Source organism: Suillus subaureus (assembly GCF_016647635.1).
Source record: "Suillus subaureus strain MN1 chromosome Unknown BJ212scaffold_31, whole genome shotgun sequence".
NCBI classification, from domain to species: domain Eukaryota; kingdom Fungi; phylum Basidiomycota; class Agaricomycetes; order Boletales; family Suillaceae; genus Suillus; species Suillus subaureus.
This window is the reverse complement of record NW_024538587.1, coordinates 536,101-557,373: the sequence shown is the minus strand read 5'-3', so window position 1 is coordinate 557,373 and position 21,273 is coordinate 536,101. Positions and strand designations below refer to the sequence as shown.

Here is a 21,273-nt window from a genome sequence, read left to right as displayed (position 1 = left end):
ACTCTAACCCTAACTCTAACCCTAACTCTAACCCTAACTCTAACCCTAACCTACCTAACCCTAACTCTAACCCTAACTCTAACCCTAACTCTAACCCTAACTCTAACCCTAACTCTAACCCTAACTTTGCACATCTCAAGAACGTGATTTTTTCTAAGAAATCTGGCTCGACCATCGTGTTCAGAGGGTTCAAGAGCCCTCGGGAAAAATGCTTTTGGAGTCCTGGCAAGTCATGGGAAGTCTGTAAAAATCGATCTTTGTAGGGGGTGTCAGCAAAACTGACATATTTCATTTCAGACAGGCTCAAGCCACTCTGGGACCATTCCCAATCGATTTGTATGATCGAAAAACACCAGGCACAGTCTTTTATATATTGGTATTTACATAATATCAAGATATGGGAGGTAGGGGGGGAGGGGGACCTTGCATATCTCAAGAACGCGATTTTTTCTGGGAAATCCAGCTCGACCATCGTGTTCAGAGGGTTCAATAACCCCCAGGAAGAATACTCCTGGAGTCCTGGCAAGTCATGGGAAGCCTAGAAAAATCGATCTTTGAGAGGGGGTATCAGGCAAACTCACACATCACAATTCATATTGGTTCAAAACACTCAGAAATCAACTCCAATCCATTTGCATGATAATCAAACAGTAGGAACACTATTTTGCACATCAGCATCAACATAAAATCATGCCTTTTGGTGGAGTAGGCAGGGGGAGAGGGTACCACAACTCTGAAACATGATTTTTTTTGAGGAAATGAGCATCGCCATTGCATTCAGATGGTTCAATAACCTTTGTACAAAGTCCTATTTGAAGCCAGGCAAGTCACATGGAGGCTGAAAAAATCAATCATTGGGTGAGGCAGCATGACAGGGGCGACTCTGCTTACATAAGCAAAAGCGGTCAATTTGGATACAGGGAAGCAACTTTGGAACTTGACTTTGACAGATGAAATGGCTGTTGCTGCTTGATGCATATGAGTTCAATGACCTCAGTAATGAGCCTGAGGTCCATCCATGCAAGTCATATGACTTGGGGTGGTTTATGACTCTGAAGCACCATTATATATAGAAACTGTACAGGGGTTCGGTTATATCTATGGTTATGTTAGCCCCAAGGCCCCCAAACACAAAATGGTCAGGTGTTCTATTTAAATTTACCTACATAAATGGTAAAACAACCCTATAAAAGAGTGATTTCTACACCTAAGATTTGATATCTACATTGATTTGTATGCAGGTCTGCGGATAGACCATGTAGCGAGGGCGGACATTACATGAATTATATTGCAAGTATAGTATATACTGATATATACATGGTATCTACATTGATTGATTTGCATAGAGGGCCGCGCATATACACATGAGCAACGGCGGACCACAAAGGATTTGAACTACGATAACACATCAACATAATATGTATTGATAAACAGACATACTTTGTATAGGTCTGCGGATGTGCGGATGAGCAACAGCAGACAGTCGATGACACACTAGACCTTGTCACGTGGTCTACACATGTGATGCTTGCGGACATGAATAATCAGCCATGAGGCAAGGGAGGGCGCGGAAGGGCAAGGGGGAGTAGAAAAATCAGTGAGTTGATTATCGATTAAAATCTATCATTAGTTCAGCTACCAACACATTGCCATACCTTGTCACCCAGTCGACAAAGTGGATGCCAGTGAAAAAAGCCAGGGGAGGAGGAGGAAAGAAAGCTAAAGTAAGTGTAGATCATTAAAGAATTCGAAGGAAGACTCACTGATAACGTTGGGAAATGATTGAATTTGATTAGGAGGATGAGGCGTCGGTATTGCATATGAATGACCGACCCATCGAAGTGACGATTCCGAAGACAGACCTTGCGAAAGAAACGCAAAAGCTCGACAACCAGGTGGCCAAATGCAAAGTGGGGATTGCCTGGGTCGATCTTCTTGCAATTGCAGGAAGGCTGAAGTTTGGAGTGTACAATGACAGGCCCGAGAATGAGACTGAAATGAAGAGGTTAGTAGAGTGCTTCGAGAAGTATGGTATAGTATCAATGAAGGAGATATCCGCGATACCGCTGATCATGAAGACATTGCGTCTGAAGGATGCGAAGAAACTCACCAAGACTTTCGATGAACCAGAAGAGATCGTCGAACTCGAGATGAACAATCTTGATCCCATCGTTGTTGCATCTGGGCAACATTGACTTGCTGCACTACGACGATACAATCAGTCGCTGATGGACGAATACTCAGTGCACGAGAAGAAGTGGGAGAAGATATGTGCCCTGAAAAACGTCACCCAAGAACACATCTCAAGCTAACTATATGCTCTAAGGTGATTCTGATGTGCATATGCGGAAAAAAACATACAAGAGCACGAGAGATCTTACAGCAGCACTTCGAAAATGTGCTGGTTGTCCCACTTTGTAAGCGGAATGTGCGCGTCTGGTATTTTCATTTCATCAACACCTCCCGACACTTACGGTCCTCTCCCGTCATAACCAGTTCTTACTGGGGATCATTGATCATCCTTTGGCCCTCAGATCCCAGCTGTGTGGTTACTGTTACTAGAGCCACTTGGAAAAAATTGTCACCACATGTGTCCTTTAATGGTGTAGCATTGGTCGATGTCCTCGGAAGAGTACCTTGGTCAGTTTAAAGCTTTATGCATAGTCAAGACTGGATCAGACAGTTGTCAATTACATAAAACTGTTGTTATTAGCAACTCTCACCATCCACACACAGCTGAAAACCTTCCCACCAACCCGCCGCTGCAGTTTTTCCAGCTCTCATTCCATGGCCATAACACTCCAGTTTTGATGCTTGGAGTGCCATTTAGATCTGAGCTAGATCCCGGTGTGTGGCATGCCTTTAAGATCTGAGCTAGATCCAGCACACCCTCCAGCTCATTCTGGCTTGATGTGTGTGGAGCGCTGTTTAGATCTGAGCTAGATCCTGGCACACCATGCCTTCAAGATTGAGCCTAGCAGAGCATCTTGAGCATCCTGCTACACATTTCAGTTAATTCTTTCTCTGGACTCATCATTGCGTGTTCGGTTTCCATCCACAGCCCTGCACAACTAACAGCACAAACTGCAGGCCCTGCTTGCTATCTTCCCATGTTCACCATCTCAACTGGTCATTAATGCTTACAAGGAAGCACTGGCTTTGGGCCAGGTTGGTCACACAGGTTGGCCTACCTTTGTGAATTAACTCTTGGAGGGTGTGTTTGCTTCTTCATGCTTGGCTCACCCTGGCAGGCTGAACATCCTTGCCAGCAGCATGATCAACAACATCATCATCACCTCCAAGCTCTACCACCCCAGTGGCATTGGCAATGTGAGCCATCATTCTAATGGGTGTAGCGTCAGCATTTTAAATTCAAACATCTTAGATTATTTGACAGAGTTCCCATCTCAAAAATGTCAGGGAATGCATTTGCCAAGCTATAAAGCTTCTGTTAAGAACCATGCTCAAAGGAGAGAGAGACTGACTCAGAGGGGCTTGGCCTCAGCTCGTACGCTGTGCCCCTTACCTGAGTATGTGCCCTTCATTTCAGAGGAAGTCCGATGATGGTCCGATGAAGTCTGGAGGACTTCCGGTGGCTGGCTACTCTGGTGGAGAGTGCAGGAGGACTTCCAGAGGAGCGTGGGAAACGTCCGGAGGAGCGTGGGAGAGTTCCCGCTGCAAGGTAATACTTCTACAGGAAAATGGGATGGACGGATAGGAGGTCCAGAGGTCCAGAGGTCTGGAGTATGGAGGTCCGGAGGTCCGGAGTATGGAGGACAGGATGTCCGGAGGTCTGGAGTATGGAGGACAGGATGTCCGGAGGTCCGGAGTATGGAGGACAGGAGATCCAGAGGTATGGAGGACGGAACATCTGAAGGTACAGAGGGCGGAACGTCTGAAGGACAGGACACCCGGAGGTATGAGGGACAGGACATCCAGAGGTACAGAGGACAGGAGGTCTGGAGGTCTGGAAGGAATAGGGGCTACATCGGACAAAGTCCGATGTAGAAGCAAACAGAGGTAGACTACCCTAAGGTAGAGTCAGAGGGACAGGAAGTGGAACTAAGTCTGGAAAGAGGGTAAGTGCTGGAAAGGCAAGACTCTAGCCTAGGGAAGCAATCCCTAGACTTGGGACAGAGACATAGGGGACAAATCCGGAGGTCCAGAATTCTGGCCTAGGGAATCCTTCCCTAGGCCTTATGGAAAAGGACAAGACTCAGATGGACTGAAGTCCAGAAGATGATTGGGCAGATCTAAGGTGATGAACAGGAACTAAGATGATATTCAGACTGAGGACTCTACTGTAGTTGTACAGGGGTTATATACTAGAGGCTATCTGAGAGGATCAGTAAGCAAAGGAGTAAGGCTATGTACGAGCATGCGGAAACACATTGGTAAGTAAGACGGAACATAAGTAAATGAACTCGGAGATGAAACTAGTATAGGGATCAATCAGCAAGATGGAAACAGAGATAACCGAGAACTGGAAAGGTGGAGATGCCTAAATGGGGATAGGCGCAGGATCTCAGACAGAGGGTGGGAATAGGTCCAGAGATAGTACAGTTAATATCCGGAGGTCTGGAGATCTGGGGATCTAGAAGGCAGGACAGAAACAGGACTGAGATATGTGAGGTGGTGGGTGTAGTCCAGAATCCAAGAGGAGGTAAAGTCCAGATGTCTTGCTGGACGGAATGTGCGTAGGGTGGACAGGATAGGGGATCCAGGAATGAGTTGGATATGGGGTCCAGAAACAGGTCCGGAAAGCGTGGGAATATGATGGGATCTATGTCTGGCATATGGGATATGACAGCTTCTCAGAATCCATACAGTGGAGGCTGGGCAGTCATCAGGTGTAGGTTGCTGGGTGCAGAAACTTGGTCTGTTTCTTTCAAATGACCTGGATGCATAATCAACAGTGTGATGCAGCAGCCTAGTGAGATTTTTGCACCAATGTTCTTACATACTACCTGCGAGTATCCATGGGTCAACCCTTTCAGGAGAAGTTTGCTGATGTCAAGTGGGAGGTTGATGAGGAATATCTGAATGCTTAGAAAGGGGGAAACACTGGCATTCCTCATGGCGATGCTGCAATGAGGCTGATAAGCATCAAGAGTACATTTTGAATTGATCATTTGGAATATTGATTCATCAGACTGTCAGGCTAGGCTCATTGCATGCACATGATGGTCACTATGTTCCTGTGGAAGATTGGCAGCTGGGAGAGTGGGTCCTCCCTTACAGTTGCCTTTGTTTACATTGTTGATTCTATCTCATGCTCTTCATGAGGTGTTCTATCCTTCCAATTTTATCTACCCACACATGGTGTGTTTCCTTCTTCAGTGCCCATAACTTGATGTGACTGATGTGCCAATGCCATATGGATGCTTTATGGCAGTTCAGATGATTGGGAGAAAGAGCATGGATGGATGGTTAGGTTCCTGTCCAACAGCATGACAAGTACAGAAGATTGGAAGGTGCTTAAATGTTGACATATGTGAGGTCTTCTTTTCCAGTCTTGCAGAGCTCAGTTCATGATCAAGCATTACAATGTTCAGTACTGGAGGTCCATAGTGTCAATGCTCCCATCAACTCTCAATTCAAGTTGTTATTTTACAGGCACTTACCTGCCTGACTTCCAACGGCCCAGCAACAACTTCCCTCTTTTTGAAGTTGTTGCTTATTATCCTGGATCGAGATGCAGGTACAACTGCAACTGCCAAACATCAACAAAGGCACTCTTGCTTTGCTAAAGATTCTTGAAAACATTCTGCAGTGGCAAAATGCTCTGAGCAGATGCTTGCTGCTGGTTTTACTGAATTGCAGTGGTGCAGTGTAGAGAACGAGATCCCTCCAGGCATATATTGCACATATTACGATTCATGACGACTGGTACAGTGCACAACTTACCCTCTATGACTTTCCTGTGAAATGTGCCAGAGGTGCAATGCTTTCCTGCACTATGTGATGCATTCCTGTGCACACACTTAGCATGCTCTTCCCACACTCAGTTACACTTTGTCGCACAGCATCCTGGAGCCTTCATCCATCGTCCAACCAGTCCCATAGTGTGTCCCTTTCCATTTATTCCCATGTCTGGCATCATACGATATATTATTCCATCATGGACCCTTACATTACATCACTTACGTACATAGAACACTCCCTGTTCACTTCTGAGCCCTGGGAGCGTGCCTAGGCACAGCTTACCTGTTGCCTGGGAAAAGTTTTCATTAAGTAGTAGGACAGCGTGACAAGGCAAAGACCACCATCACCTGCACATTCAAAACCAGGAGGTTTATGTGGTATCTGTTGTTATCCTTGACTTTGGCGACTTCCTAATTTGTATTTTTGTTCCTGTGATTTGACAACTAGGCTGTTTCCTTATCCTTATCCTTATCCTTGACTAGTAACACTTTCCTTATTCCTTGACTGGTTACATTATCCTTATCCTTATGGTCGACATTCTTCCTTACTTATCCTTATTGTATGCTTATCCTTGACTTTCCTTATGATGACTTATCCCTTAGGGTTGACTTGGCTCAAATGCACCGATGTTTTTCACCTATTTTTGGAATATCTCCATCAGATTACATCATCAAGCTTAGCCACCACCACAGATGTGTTTGTAGGGACATTGGCTACAACTTTAATTTTGGGTTCTGATTTGGGAAATTTCTTCCCACACTTTGGAGACTTTCTTGAAGTTTATCTTAAGGGTTTTGCTGTTTCTTGTGGGACTTGAACATCACCCATGGCATGCCATCTGCTTTTGGTGGCGCACCCATGACTTTGGTAGTGGCGCGCCCATGACTTTGGTGGTGGCACGCCATCTGCTTTTGGTGGCGCGCCCCATGACTTTGGTGGTGGCGCGCCATCTGCTTTTGGTGGTGCACCCATGACTTTGGTGGTGGCGCGCCATCTGCTTTTGGTGGCGCGCCCATGACTTTGGTGGTGGCATGCCATCTGCTTTTGGTGGCGTGCCCATGACTTTGGTGGTGGCATGCCATCTGCTTTTGGTGGCGTGCCCATGACTTTGGTGGTGGCGTGCCATCTGCTTTTGGTGGCGCGCCCATGACTTTGGTGGTGGCGTGCCATCTGCTTTTGGTAGCGCGCCCATGACTTTGGTGGTGGCGCGCCCATGACTTTGGTGGTGGCACGCCATCTGCTTTTGGTGGCGCGCCCCATGACTTTGGTGGTGGCGCGCCATCTGCTTTTGGTGGCGCGCCCCATGACTTTGGTGGTGGCGCGCCATCTGCTTTTGGTGGCGCGCCCATGACTTTGGTGGGCATGCACCATGACCTTGGTGGTGGCATGTCACAGAGGTGGGTGTGGCTTGTTTTGGCCATATCTCACTCAAATCTTCACACCTCAAGGAACCACAAGTTGTGGGAGGGTCCCTGAGATGAGGTCTATGACCTTTTTTTTTTTTTTTGTTTTCCAAAAAAGGCATTTTCCCACGATTTGGTCGAATCTCCCCCCAGGGTCATTTTTAACCTGCGAAGATTTTTGTGGCTGAGCGCGCCGCACTAAAACGAGGCGTCGAGCGCGCGCGCGCGGCGCGCCGGGAGTCCGCCCCGTGCTCCGCGGAGCAGAATATTAGATTTGTATCCACCTCAATTTGTACTCTAACGCATATCTTCACGGATCAACCTCTAAATTGTCGGGTTTCGCTGAGCGTGAGTGTTCCAATTGGACCGTCAACCATAAACAATTTCCATAATGGCCTGCACATGCAACAATGATCAATGGCCGCCGTGGACTGACTCTCCAACATACTATGCTCGACTTTCATACAGATGCATTCACACACAGTCAACTGTACACAGCACTGTCTATGGTGTGAAATTGTTGCGATGTTTGCACATTGTTTTCACACAGGAGTGAAGAAAGAGAGATGGGGAAAGTAGTTTCTTTTCATTACTGCTGTAAATGAATCTGACAGGATAACAATATAAAATATGACTGAGCCATGCACAGGCAAGCAGAAATGAGAAAAAAAATTACAGTAGCTGGTGTGTAGTGAAGCAATACCCAAGTTGCACTTACAGCTAAAATTGTTGAGGTGCAGGTGGGATTTGTCGCGGCACTTGACGAGGCAGTGATGCGGCATAGATGAGGTTTGACATGGCATGGCAAGTGGGCTATCATGCACCATAGGTAAGTGTGGAGGTTTACATTAATATGGAGGCTGCAAAGATGTTGGGGAGAACCTGTCATCGTATAGAGTACAGAGGGCAGATCAGACTTGACATGGTGGGGGTCGCTGTAATGGAACACACCAAAGGGAAGTACTAGCGCAAGATCCTGTAAGGATGATGTATTAAGTCTGATACTCACCACATGGCCATGTTATATTAACAATGCTTGTTATCCTGTTTGTAATGCATTGGACTAGGACACTCAGCAATTAAAGTGTGGTTCTATCATGTTTGGGTGCCAAACATCCTTCATTGCGGATGACAGTCTATAGATAGTGATCTATGAAGCATACAGTTAATAGCCTTTTTCACGCCTTGCTGATGGTATGCCCCCTGCCCTTCCTGATCATTTGCTTGCAGTACAAATAAGATTTGCATTGACATTTGCCAACTTCTGCCTGCAGTAGTAGGTTGGTCAGTCTATCAGACAAATTATACAATTTACAGAATGTGTTCGTGGGTGTGGTGAGCACCTCCTTCTTTCATGCTGTATCAGCACACTTCCTGCAGGGCCTCAGGAACATTATGTTCTGGGTGAAAATATCATTAGATCATGTTTTGATAGAAATATATACATAAAATACTAGCTTATTGAGGGCTGGGGATGGAGTCAGATGGGGAGAATAGAGCCAAGAGAGATGAGGGAGGAAAAATCTGGGGTGAGTAAATAAGGTCAGTGAATTAAGGGCCACAGAAAGAATGTGTTCCCCCCCTGCCACAAATTATGAGACATGATGTCCCCCTGTTGACTCTGACCATGTGTTCCCTCTTTCTCACAGATGATGTTCCTCTGTTCCCACTTTCCCACAGACAGCGTTTCTGTGTTCCCTCTTTCTCACAGATGATGTTCCTCTGTTCCCACGTGCCTTTCATAACCAAATAAAGAATGTGTTCCCTCTTTCTCACAGACAATGTTCCTGTGTTCCCACTTTCCCACAGATTGTGACACATAATGTTCCCGTGTTCCCTCTTTCCCACACAGTATGACACATAATGTTCCTCTGTTCCCACTAACCCTGTGTTCCCTCGTGCCTTGCCTAACCAAATAAAGACATGGTGTTCCCTCTTTTCCCACAGAATATTGGTCTTCGTGTTCCTCTGTTCCCTTTACTAACCAAATTAAGGTGTTCCCTCGAGGAACATCTATGGGACCATAGATGCTTGACTCCAATAGATATAGTCATGGGTAGCATGAAGGGAACATAATAAAGGGCACAGAACCTGGATGCCAACCAGGGAAAGCACAAGATATCGCAGGCGGCTGCGCGAGACCCCGAGGATGACAAGGGGGTGCGGGGGTCGAAGCGAGCAACGGGAGACTGCGACAGGTTAGCAGTAGCACGAGAAAGATTGCGGTCAGGTGTGCAACACCAGGTTCACGGCAGGGCGAGGAAGGATCTGTATTGGCGTGCCAGGGTAGCGGGAGGCTGCAGGATGTTGCCCTTGGAGCGTGGGGGTTGTAGAAGTGCAGGAGGTTGAGGACGACAGGAAGGTGCAGGAGGTCGAAGCATACTGTGGTAAGTCGTGGCAGTAGCACTGGATTAGCGCGAGCACGAGGAAGGTGTTGGTCAGATGTATGGGGCAACGGAGAGCAATAGCAGGATAATACTTATTGATGTTCGGACTTTTTGTCGAGGCAAGTCTTGCAACCGAGCTAGCTCGGAGTCATGACAGGGTACTCAACACCCAGTTATAGGGCTTGCTGACCCAAGATCTAGGAACGTTGCGTGACCAAGTGTATACATATCACAGGAATACTCGGAGTAGTAAGTTTAGACACAAGTACTAGTATAAAGCCACACGTGACTGTTTGTTTGGCAGCAACTTTAGAATCATACCCAACTCGGGTATCGATCACACCCATGTGTAAACCAATAACTTCACCACAAACGTGGACCTCTCCAACTGTTCGTATTATTCCTTAAGTTATACTTGGTACAATAACCAAAAGACAGCCCGTATGGCACGTCCTGACAGTTTTAGTTGTTTGTTGTGGTATATAAATAAAGAAATACTTTCTCTACTAAACCCACCCCCGCCAGTCATCTCGTACGAATAGCCACAGGATAAGATATCACGCCGTGGAATTTACAGATGACATGTGGGACATTGTAATACGCACAAGGGTACCAGAGCCATGTGCATGTCGGTTCACCTGCCAGAGATGGAGGTGCATGCGCGTGGCGAGGATTGCGAGGATCATGAACTGGAAACTGTACGTGGGTGTAAGTTCAGGCATCTTCAGTAGGAATACACAGCAGGATATGGAGGTGCATACTCATGCAACATGGATTGGTAGGAATACTGGGGCGCAGGACGTCAACAACTCGATCATAAAAGCCATCTGGGAGATTCACGCACATGGAGGAGCAGCGATGTGAATATGTTCACCACTGAGAACACTTCAGGAAAGAGAAATGATCATGTATGAACACGGAAAAATGGCGGGTGTGAGTGTTAACTCACAAAAACCACATGTATAATAGAATATGTTATGTTTCACCAGGACAACGTACAGACGGCTTGGGTTTATCCGCCAGCTCTGTATGGCACGTATGAGCGTGAGTATAAGGAGTACTGGGAGAACATCTGTCAGCACGTGTTACATACATACATATGCTCCTGGTCACCCACCCAGTTCGAACGCGGAAAGGAGAAGAAATGGTATGAAGAGCCAGAAACCGGTCGAACTCTGGTAGCACCCTGTGATGCCCGGGATCGCACTAGTCGCATCTGTGAAAGTGAACAGGATTTTTCAGTGGTCGTGGAACGCCATAGGGAAGGTGAGAGCGAGTACATGCTGTGGGGGCGGTACTGGCGAAGGCAATGGTGAAGGATGCTACGAGAAAAACCTGGCTGATTCATCTGCCACTAGCTTTGGTATAGTGAGTGGATTGGGAACTCACAAAAAAGGTGGACATCATGACTGCGAGCAAGATTCTGTTCTTGTTCCAGAGCACATATGTTCTGAGGATGAAAAAACCTGGATGAATCAGATCAGAAACACACATATAATGCGAGGGAATGAAAGATACATTCGGAGAAAATGGCTGATACCATACCAATAACTGTGAAAGGAAAGTAGCAAGTGCGTGCATACATGAATGTACCATGCACATACCTGAGTCGATATTAACCAACATCCGGCATTTCTGGCGAAATCAGGCAGTAAGTTGTTCGTTCTCATTGATTCTCCACAGCATGACATACACCTGGATTATCTTTCGTGGTAAAGCTCACTAAAGAACGAGTGTCAATTCATCACCGAGACGATGTATGCTGGAGCGGAACGCACGATATAGATTCATGGTGAGAAGGATAAAGGGAAGGTATCGTGTAACAATATACAGGCCTTTTACTTTGTTCCAGCGCGACCGAAGTAAAAATGTCCACTGTGCACAACATATTTTGGATATCAAAACCGAGATGTATCACGGAATGGATATATTACCTCCTCATGGAGTGAACATGCATAATCATAGATCTGGATATGCGAGTTTAACAGCGGACGTCAGAAAAACCAGGGTAAGCCTACCCAGAATGTAGCCATCGACGCTGAACTGTGTTAGGGCAAAGGATAAGGGGTTCAGACAGTACGCACCGTGTATGCACTGATGAAACAAGAATTATCAAGTACTATTCGCCCTCATAACAAGGAGACATACCGCAGCGAACTGCAAGCTACTCGCTGCTGCGATATCGTCAGATAAATACTCCATCTAGAGGTTTGTACACTGGAACAGTCCCAGCGAGTAATGAGAAAACGCTGAGGTATGGACGACGACGAGACGCGCGTTAAGTACACTACGCACGGTTATGTAACGATCGGGTGGCTTGATACGCATTGTGCAGTACCGATAGTTACCGATATAAGATGAAGAAGGTTCAAGATATAGAAGAGCGTCAAGATATGTAAGATAGATGCGAACAGAGGTCAAAAACATGTGTTTCATGCACACACCATGCAGCTTCCCACCTCTTATGAATGAGCTGTAATCCCATCAAGGTGGTGACGTTAATACTGGGATATCATTCGACTTTCTTAGCTTGATGGTCATGATGGAGCGTTTCATAGTTCACTGGATGCACCGCCAGGGGAGCGACTTGATGAAAGATATAGTTGCGCCTCCAGTGCCTGAGGCAGTAGTTTCACTGATAGCTATACTCTATTCCAAGGTACATGTATTGTTTGTCAAGTTTTTGGTCAGACTACATAATACATGCAGAACGCACCTAATAAAAGCTTCTGAACCTCCAAGTTTGATGCATTATTGTCACTTGAAACGCAAAGCTACCTTGGAGGGACCTTGCCACCTTGTTACCTTGTAGGGAGGCTCACCCTCTATAGATGAATGGATACATCGTGCGGTAATAGAAAGAGCCTTTGCGTTGGTCCAGAACGATCAGATCGAAGCGGGAATGCCCACCTTGAACAGCATCATTATACAATGACAACTATTAATGTATCAATATTGAGGCGTGTCACAAAAAACTGCATTACCAATTCTTGAAGTGAACAGGCATGATCATAGATCTGGGAAATATTCAGTGGTTGATTAAAATCGATTGGGACAAGCTTATCAGATTGTAGCCGTCGACGCTGAACTGTGTTGGAACAGGGACCCGGAAGAAGCAGAACATTCATTAGGCATTATCTTGATAGCGGCCGCATATCAACGAGAACACGACACACAGCAAAAGGCTGCGCATTGTCAGGATACTCCGTCTACATTCAGGATCGTAGTCAAGTTTCGCGTACAAGGCATGCTCATTAAAGTTACCTGATCTATATAAAAAGAACCATCAAGATGCAACCGTGAATTAATACTGCGGATACCATTCAAGTTGCAGGGCTGACCCAATATCTCGAAGCGTTGCACTAATTGAGAGGTTGACGACCAAGTATCAGCGTATATGTATCACAGAGATACTTAGTCGGAGTCGTAAGTTTAGTGCTACTGGTAGAGCCACTGTTTGTTTGGCAGCAGCTTTAAGACCAAACAACGCCTCGGCAAGAAACAGCCTAAGTAAACCTCGAGTCCTCGACTGAAGAATGGCATTCCAGCAAATGCAACAAGAGGCTCCTGTACTCAAATACCCGGAAGACTTTGGTCTTCATCCAAATGTCTCCCTAGAAAACGCAGCTAATATGCTATTCCGCGCCATCCAAAGCTCTCACAACCAACCCTACACATGGACTTTTATCGACAAGCCACAAGGTATGAATAGTGCGAAAGACCTTAATCGCGAGCTAACGTTTAATCACTTCTACAACATATACAGAAGGCCAAATATACCTCTTGTTCATGCCAAATCCCTCTCAGCCTCTGAACGACGGAATCCGATGGCAAGACCAAGAGAGCCGATACACTATCCCTGTCCAACGCGGTACACGGGTGCGCATCAGCCCTTTTGTTTATTTTATAATCCAGTTTAACCTTTCCACAGGAACTCGAAGTCGCAGAAGTCAAATTCGGTTTCATACCCAACTCCCAAGATACAGCAGCATGGCGCATGCGCCGACGCTACCGCCTTCACAAAGGCGGCCATCCCCAACTAGTCCTAATTCACTACTCCCGCGTACCTCCCATCCGTGAGTCCCTCTACCACCGTATCGTCATTTTTGCCTTCTCACCACCCATCGTACATTGTTCGATATGTCTGTGACTTCACCAATCCACATCCACCTTCACACCTACATCTACGCATACCTCTCCCGCACCCCAGAGATCGTCCCATCTCTCTTGAACAACCCCGTCAGGCACTACCCACTACGACAAATCACGGATCCTCCTATATATGTCATGGGCGACAGGGCGGGTCAAAAAGCCTTCCCACACCCCGCAGGTCCACATCAAGGCGGTATGCCCCAAGTAGGAATGAACCCGCAGGCGATGATAGCGCAGCAGAACAGTAATATGGAGGCTTTGGAGAGGAGGAGGGAGCGTGAACGGGTGAGAGATGGGAGTGGGGGCGTAGGGGTGGGCGTGAGTATATCCTGTCTTCGGAGAAACGTTTGTCTAATATGTTGGTTATTGGTTAAGCAACGGCCTGGTCCTCCGCGGCTAGATGATGACGAATCCGCAGGTTCGACTACTTTGTTTGCTCAGTTGAACGTTATTCGCATTGATCATTTGTGCAGATGAATCTGAACTGCTATCGACGCGAACGCTAGCAATTACGAGATATCGGAGAAACCACGAGTTAATGGAAGAAGTCTTTAAGCATGCAGCTTTTGGTAAGAACGCTACTTACTATCTCCATCAGATCATTCTCAGGAACACCATTCATTAGACAGCAAAAAATCCTCGTCATCAAAGAGAATATATGAGGGGTTTGACAAAGCAGAACTAGAGGCTAAAATTGTGCGTCCCGGCATCTTACTTCTGAGTCGAGCTAAGTTCCCCTTTAGGCTAAATTGCAAGACGACGTAGGGGCACTTCAGGCCGGGGCTGCTGAGCGGAAGGCTCAGAAAGTAGCAGCGGACGATGTGATAGTTACAGCTAGTGGTCACGCACCGATGGAACTCACTACTTAACCACTATGCTTTTCATTTATATCTTGCTGCTCGTCATATCACGCATAGATTCTACACAGACAAGTATTGTGAATGAGGCGCTCGAGATTCATAAAACAAGTAGTACAGTGTGGTAAGGCATGCGTAATATAAGTTTTGCCACCATGTGTATCTCCAACACCAAGGGCTACGCTATGCAAAACGAGCGTTCCAAAACCAAGAACATAACGAAGAAAAACAAAGACAGACAAAGGGGGTCGTATGTACCGGAAGTCCTCAGGATTGAATAAAAAATACAATGATGAACCAACACAGCCAAAAGCAAGATAAATAGCGATTGTTCGATCAGCAACCCACAAATCCAATGGTCCCCAGAAGATAGATTGCATTTTGGGGGGAATAGAAGGGTGAGGATACAGCTAGTGAGGGCGGCGGTAGGCATGATGGGTGTCATGCCCAACGCTCCGGCTTCGGGTACCGCCTTGCGGCGTAATTGGTATGGGAGTGGTGCTGGGGTCTCTAAGGAATCCGCCTACTCCGTGAACTTCTGCTGCGCGATAGGAAGAAGGATCTTCCTTGATGCGAAGCCGCAATCTCCGTGACCAAGCACCTGATGCCGGAGGTGTGCTCTCAGCCCTTTTGTGCTTGTGCGGCGGCAGTGTTTCCCGTATGGCTTTCAAACGCTCGATCACAGTGGCCGTACCACTGCGGTGGGCAGTAGGTTCTGCTACAGCGTTGATGCCTAGAGTAGACGCCCAATGAGCGGTATCACCCAACACGTCTACATCAGTGTCGAGATCTCCAGAGTCTGGAGCATATTCTGATTGGCGGGAAGACGTCGCTAATGATGATGTGCATCGATTCGGGGGTAAAAATCCCGCCTTCTTCGGTCGCCGGCCACGCTCAGGCGATGCAAGAAGAGCAGGGCCGCCAATATCAAGAGGCGGCACAGAGAGAGACGTCGAGGCGCTCACCACTGAATGACTGAGCTCATCGTACGTGGGAGACATTGGGTAACGAACAACTGGTGGGCGAGAGATACTGCGACTCGTACATCGTGTTGCGAGCGAGCTTGCAGTTGAGACAGAGGTACGGGAGAGGGAACGGTTGGACCGCCTTGGGGGTGCTTCTTCGGTGTGAGATGGGTTTGAGTTGTTATCACGCCTCGGGCGCGACTGGGATAATGATGGAGATCGGCGGCTGGGATAATCTACTAACTCAAATTTATCCTTGTGTGTTACAGGAGTTGTGTCGTCATCATCGTCGTCAAGCCCAACACCCCAAGCCATCTCATCCACCATTGCAATCGTCCACCGGGTACGGACCCTACGCTCCATGCAGCCTTTGAGAACATGCTCAGTTCCACGACTAATACCAGAAGGCATATCATAAACGCCTGTAAAGAAGTGCATTAGCAAGCCACAGATTACAATATCATATCCTTACCGTGCAAAATTTTCATCTCGAGTCGTGGCTCGAATGAGTCGAAAAATGGGAGACGGCCGGTCAGAAGTGCATAAAGCAGGACACCCAGAGCCCAGATGTCCTGAGCTGGATTAGCACCGTTGAACCGCGAAGCTTTGGGTTGGAGAAGCTCGGGGGACGCGTATGGCAAAGACCCTTGTTGAAAAGCATGTGATGGATGGACAGGCGGAGGGTTTTCGCCAACAGGAGTTGATATACGGTGACGCCTAAGACCATGGTGGCGTAATATTGAGAGATGCGAAGACAGGTTGGATTTTGCAGATCGAGAAGTGGAACGGTGACGGTGGATGCCAGAGTGATCGTCTGCATCGCATAGGGGTTCGTCATCATCGACTTCGCCGATCTTGCGAGTCATGCCGAAATCGCTAATTCTACAGGTACCCATCTCGTCTACAAGGATGTTCTCGAGTTTGATATCTCTGTGTACATAGCCTGCAACTTCGTGCAGGTAGCGTACGCCTCGTACAATTTGTCGAAACATCATGCCCGCGTCATCGTGAGGGAGTGCGGGACGACCGTCCCTTAAAAGTATATCATATAGGGATCCAGCGGGACACAAGAGGCAGAAGAAGAAGTCGGCGTAGGAAGTGTGTTCGGAAAAGAAGAGGGGCAAGGTGTGCTCGTGACATAAGGAAGCCCATACTTGGGCCTCGTGATTGAGTCGCCTTCTAGCTAAAGAAGGATCTGTCTGTTTCTCCAAATTTGAGCGACGGACAATCTTGACAGCGACAACACCTCCCGAAAGGGATGAGGCACGTTTGATCACAGAGAATCCCCCATAACCTATAGTTGGTCCGAGGACATAGCCACGAATGATTTCACCTTCTGCATCAGGTGATTGTGGGATTGCGGAGGGACTAAACGAAGACAGGAACATCATTGCTGGTGACATGGAGACACTATCGCTTTCTGAGAGAGATGAACGCTCATTATTGTTTGCAAGAAGTTGCCGTGAAATGTCCTGGTCAAGATCCGAGCCGGAAGCCGTCTGGGATGCTACTGTCTGATGTTCGCCTGGTATATTCAGAGATGGTGGCCAACCCAAAACTAGAGGTAGGCTCTCATGTCCTATGGACGAGCGTGAAGGCGATTCTGTAGTTGTTGCAGGAGATAGAGATTTGATGAGACCTGAGGTCATGGAAAAGAAATTGATGAATGAACGATGGATGATCTGAGCTTAAGAGCAATTGAAAATGAGATCTAATAGCACAAAGAAAAGCAATGAATATGACGGTAGAAGGATATGCCGTGTGTAGGGGGCCTGCGAGGGGGAAGCGGCGACAAGGAAAGAATCAAGAGGCACAAGATTTTAAATAAACGACTTTCCGGAGTAATCGTCAATATCCAGGCGTGTGATTCCTTTCCCATATTTATTTGGATCCGGTGTGACGGCGTATTCCGGTTCCGATCTAACATTAGTAGCGTGGCTAAACATTAAGCGGCTACTTGGTTAACTTAACGCTGCTTGTTCCGTTGCTTCGACCCCTGGACCGTTCTCTTCCAATGTAAATCGCAAGTCAGATAACGATAACTGCAGCTATTATCTCTAGGCCGAGGCTCACCGAGATAGGTGTCTCGGTGAGCCTCCTCGCCAGTGGCTCAGTTGAGTTGGCGCACTCTGTTTTACACATTTAGGGTCTTTTCACTAAATTTCGAAATCAATCAAGTCCTTTATCATGGATCGCACTTTCCAAGTCAGCGTACAGGACTTCACCCTCAATGTTAACAATGACTCCGATGGTAACGTATACCTTAATTCACTGCTGTCACCATATATTCACGATAATTTAATGCATCACGCCGCTCCCAGCGTGCCACGATATTCACCGCTAGTGGCAATGCGAAGGAATCATCAACTCCACATCCGGGGACGCCCGAAGCAAAGTTCAAGGGTTCCTCTTTTATGACTGGAGGCGATTTCACCATTCGGGAGATGAGTCCACTTGTCAGACCAGCGCGGACTTGCTCACATCATGGGCGATCGCCAGGAACGACATACGAGACTGTCCGCCTCTGACAACTCTCGCATCAACGCACCGCATGATAACAAACCATCCGATGAACCACACGATAAAAAACCGTACATTTGGCCCCCATGTATGTTTTTCAATGTCCAATTTCTGTCTATTGACGCATGTATGTTTTGGCCCGTTCACCGTGAGTACGCCAATACCCAACTAATTTTTTTCATCGACTTCATTTCATCTAATATACGTAATTCGATATCCCCGGTCCTTCACGCACTATTCGATCTGAAATTGTGGTGTGGACCGCAGTATCGCACAGCCAAGATAGGAAACTTCTCACTCTTTCTCCAACATTTGAGAACGTGCATGAATTTCGATATCACTGCCAGTGATTCATGTATTACCACCGAGCTATGCTCAACACAGAGAAAGGGACTCACCCCGGCCAGCCAGACTGGCCCCAGACTGAACGAGGTTCGGCAATCCACAGCATGCATGATATAAATCAAGAATATTCAATTAATATTTTCTGTCGCCCACAGAACATTGTGTATGAGATCCGCTGGACCTTTGCTTGGCAACTTCCTTGTGCAAAGATCGCCCCTCCCCAGATTCTACCGGGCGAACCGTTTGGAGCAAACAGCACCGGGAGCTCACCCAAAAGTGGAGCTGCTAACTATGACATGCACTTCGAGCGATACACAGCCCAGAGTATTAAATAACCAGGACAGGCAACCGTCCAGGCTCTCCACTCCATCAAATATTGATATCACTACCAACGATACATGTACCGTTGCAGAGCCGTACGATAAGGAGAGAGGAGAAAGAAGGTGAGTTCTAGATTCACTTCGGCCACCTAGATTCAAATTGGCCCTCCGGTAAAATTCGGTGACCTGGTGAGTGCCCTTAATTATATTGTCACCACTTCACCACGTCTTAAGCTTCAATAGTTGTACGTGTTTTCCCATCCGCTTCCTCGCGCTCGTGAACCCCAGGATATTAAACAGCTTCACCACGTTTTAAGCTTTAACAGTTCTGCTGGCTTTTAAGTTTGAGCGAGTACTGCCAACAGGATCGCTGCTGCGCGCGCAGTTGGCGAGGTCTAGCGACCCTACGCACAGCACACCGAGCGATACGCGCTGTCGTCCGGACTATCGCACAGCCAGTTCAGGCAACCATTCTAGCCCCTCGCATGAATTTAAGAACGTCCCTCAACTTCGATATCAAATAGCATTGTCAGTGAGCGATCTATGTACCGCCACCAAACCTACTACTGGTACGATAAGATCCTGAGTTTAGACTCACTCAGGGTCTGGCCAGCTGGATGGATTAGCTTCAGAATTTCGTGGTGGATGTACCATTAGGGCGGTGAATTGTATTTCCTTGATTTCCATATTACCAATTCACCACGTCTTGAACTTTCAAATTAGACTCGACGATGACCTGTCCGGTGTCTGGTGACTACGTCCTTGAGAGGGGGGATATTTGATATGTGTAGTCAATTTATGCTCTAGTGGTGAATAGAAGTCTTGAATTTTGATATTGCCACCATGTTTGTATAGCGGAGCTTGTGAAATGTCAAGATCCGATGACTGGGACTGGGTTGGTAACTTCCTTATGCAAAAATCTTGTCGTATATACAATTGCGTCACCGAGGGACAATGCGGTCGCTGGTTGAAAGAAAGGAGAGCTGCTGAACATGGTGTTACATCGGGGGACCGCTTTTTGCATAACGTGGAACAAGAGGGAGCATCGAGTTGCAATGGGGGGCAGTAACAAGGGGGGACAGGGAGTGCAACTAGTTTTGGCAAAGGCAACCGCAGCAAGATGTGGAGCTGATATTTTAAGCGATATGTAGTGGCTTATATAGTTTGTAAGGCAAAACGTAGCGCCCACACCACATGCTCTCCTGTGACGTGTATATCCTTATTATCCAAGCCCGCGGATACAATAATAAAACAAAGGACTGGAACGCATATCAAACGAGTGTCTGCTGCAGTCGATCACAGGATATCCGTATTGCATCGACAAAGGATCCACGATGATGCAGGTAGGTATGTGTCCAAACTGTCCAATGCAAAAAAGCGTGTGTTATAGGTATAAGAAATACGACGATGGCGCGCAGGTATAATGATCATGTCCCATTCTACAATAGCAGAGACGCTAGTCCAAGACCTGAAATCACCGTAAGCAGGCCTGTCACGCTTGCCACCTCCCATCTGCGCCCCCCAGCATTGGCGTTGACGACCGCTGCATTTTGGACGGTGGCGGCGGTAGTGGCGGATGTGCTGACGTTACGCAGAGCCTGAGTTGGGAGCATGTTGGGTGAAGTGGAGACGAGGTATTGAGGTGGTAACGGTGTGCCATCGAACTGGTACAGCTGAAGGGTGTACCCCATAACAGGGTCTTGGTATATGTTCCAGAGAATGTAAAGCTCAGTATCGTTGTAGTTTTCTATGAAGTTGGAGATAGCGGCGCAGGGATCCTGTATTTGTTGGTAGCCGTCACCGAATGGCGTCATGACGATGGAGCCGTTGGAGGCGAGAACATATGTGCCGTGGGCCCAGTTCATGACGCCTGTGATGCAGGTTGGTACGGTACCTGTTAGGACTGCTTTAGCGGCATGAAACAGGAAATATAGCACGGAAAGCAAACCATTGCTAGTCATACGGTACCGCGCGATCTCGTAGTACCCATCGTCCGTGCTATAATTCGATCTAAGTCAGAAATAGAAGCCGAGAACATTATTGATACTCACAAAGAAAATGACATTCCTGTTGTCTTTGGGTATGTAAACGCCTCTTGAGATGGGGTAGCAAAGCCCTTGAAACCACAGCAACCTGAGTCAGGAAGTAAACTTTAATCAAATATACGACTTACAGGTCCAGTGATGACATTCTGGCTGCCAGAGCTCCAGGTGCCAGTGATGGCGGTGACATTATGAGCTGCGTCGTAAACGGTCTGGCCATGCGCAGACGTTGCAAGCAGCAAAAGTAAGGAAGTGAATATCATCATCAAGGATGTCTATAAGATGCTTTAGGCCAGTGTTTGGTAGTTTTTCGGGGTAAGGAGGGCAGCGGAAAAAAGACTACGGGACGACCACAAG

General features: G+C 47.2%; 9 protein-coding genes across 9 annotated transcripts; 3 read left to right on the top strand and 6 right to left on the bottom strand.

Moving 5' to 3' along the window:
- Positions 1 to 54: 54 nt before the first annotated feature.
- BJ212DRAFT_1302290 (uncharacterized protein) lies at positions 55 to 978 on the bottom strand (the record flags this gene model as incomplete). The annotated part of the gene is made up of 4 exons (XM_041333241.1): positions 55 to 241; positions 284 to 363; positions 385 to 538; positions 892 to 978. Coding segments are annotated over 4 exons (508 nt in total), but the record flags the coding sequence as incomplete, so codon positions are not given.
- A 701-nt stretch (positions 979 to 1,679) lies between these two features.
- On the top strand, positions 1,680 to 2,195 carry BJ212DRAFT_1484104 (uncharacterized protein; the record flags this gene model as incomplete). Its single annotated transcript, XM_041340736.1, has 2 exons — positions 1,680 to 1,724; positions 1,797 to 2,195. 2 exons carry the CDS (start codon positions 1,680 to 1,682, stop codon positions 2,193 to 2,195), a joined length of 444 nt encoding a protein of 147 aa, XP_041189763.1.
- Positions 2,196 to 6,710: 4,515 nt separating this feature from the next.
- BJ212DRAFT_1484102 (uncharacterized protein) lies at positions 6,711 to 7,274 on the bottom strand (the record flags this gene model as incomplete). Its single annotated transcript, XM_041340735.1, has 1 exon — positions 6,711 to 7,274. One exon carries the CDS (start codon positions 7,272 to 7,274, stop codon positions 6,711 to 6,713), a length of 564 nt encoding a protein of 187 aa, XP_041189762.1.
- A 3,209-nt stretch (positions 7,275 to 10,483) lies between these two features.
- BJ212DRAFT_1377335 (uncharacterized protein) lies at positions 10,484 to 10,931 on the bottom strand (the record flags this gene model as incomplete). Its single annotated transcript, XM_041336509.1, has 3 exons — positions 10,484 to 10,502; positions 10,560 to 10,774; positions 10,829 to 10,931. A coding segment is annotated over one exon (168 nt), but the record flags the coding sequence as incomplete, so codon positions are not given.
- Positions 10,932 to 11,140: 209 nt separating this feature from the next.
- On the bottom strand, positions 11,141 to 12,200 carry BJ212DRAFT_579736 (uncharacterized protein). Its single transcript, XM_041343565.1, has 9 exons — positions 12,011 to 12,200; positions 11,864 to 11,932; positions 11,800 to 11,809; positions 11,734 to 11,753; positions 11,650 to 11,682; positions 11,494 to 11,590; positions 11,409 to 11,437; positions 11,320 to 11,350; positions 11,141 to 11,266 (listed from the first exon to the last, which is right to left on the bottom strand). The coding sequence occupies exons 2-9, from the start codon at positions 11,915 to 11,917 to the stop codon at positions 11,196 to 11,198; spliced, it is 345 nt and encodes a 114-aa protein (XP_041189760.1). The 5' UTR covers positions 11,918 to 11,932; positions 12,011 to 12,200; the 3' UTR covers positions 11,141 to 11,195.
- A 964-nt stretch (positions 12,201 to 13,164) lies between these two features.
- BJ212DRAFT_1377304 (uncharacterized protein) lies at positions 13,165 to 14,797 on the top strand. The gene is made up of 8 exons (XM_041336508.1): positions 13,165 to 13,417; positions 13,482 to 13,594; positions 13,647 to 13,791; positions 13,926 to 14,185; positions 14,243 to 14,285; positions 14,341 to 14,436; positions 14,493 to 14,563; positions 14,611 to 14,797. The coding sequence occupies exons 1-8, from the start codon at positions 13,252 to 13,254 to the stop codon at positions 14,734 to 14,736; spliced, it is 1,020 nt and encodes a 339-aa protein (XP_041189759.1). The 5' UTR covers positions 13,165 to 13,251; the 3' UTR covers positions 14,737 to 14,797.
- Positions 14,798 to 15,134: 337 nt separating this feature from the next.
- On the bottom strand, positions 15,135 to 17,338 carry BJ212DRAFT_1302284 (kinase-like domain-containing protein; the record flags this gene model as incomplete). The annotated part of the gene is made up of 2 exons (XM_041333240.1): positions 15,135 to 16,111; positions 16,162 to 17,338. The coding sequence occupies 2 exons, from the start codon at positions 17,336 to 17,338 to the stop codon at positions 15,135 to 15,137; spliced, it is 2,154 nt and encodes a 717-aa protein (XP_041189758.1).
- Positions 17,339 to 18,173: 835 nt separating this feature from the next.
- On the top strand, positions 18,174 to 19,943 carry BJ212DRAFT_1302283 (uncharacterized protein; the record flags this gene model as incomplete). Its single annotated transcript, XM_041333239.1, has 7 exons — positions 18,174 to 18,297; positions 18,477 to 18,529; positions 18,710 to 18,878; positions 18,967 to 18,997; positions 19,109 to 19,119; positions 19,201 to 19,402; positions 19,730 to 19,943. The coding sequence occupies 7 exons, from the start codon at positions 18,174 to 18,176 to the stop codon at positions 19,941 to 19,943; spliced, it is 804 nt and encodes a 267-aa protein (XP_041189757.1).
- A 370-nt stretch (positions 19,944 to 20,313) lies between these two features.
- BJ212DRAFT_1484099 (chaperone for protein-folding within the ER, fungal-domain-containing protein) lies at positions 20,314 to 21,179 on the bottom strand (the record flags this gene model as incomplete). Its single annotated transcript, XM_041340734.1, has 3 exons — positions 20,314 to 20,872; positions 20,926 to 20,990; positions 21,048 to 21,179. 3 exons carry the CDS (start codon positions 21,177 to 21,179, stop codon positions 20,314 to 20,316), a joined length of 756 nt encoding a protein of 251 aa, XP_041189756.1.
- Between the last annotated feature and the right edge of the window lie 94 nt (positions 21,180 to 21,273).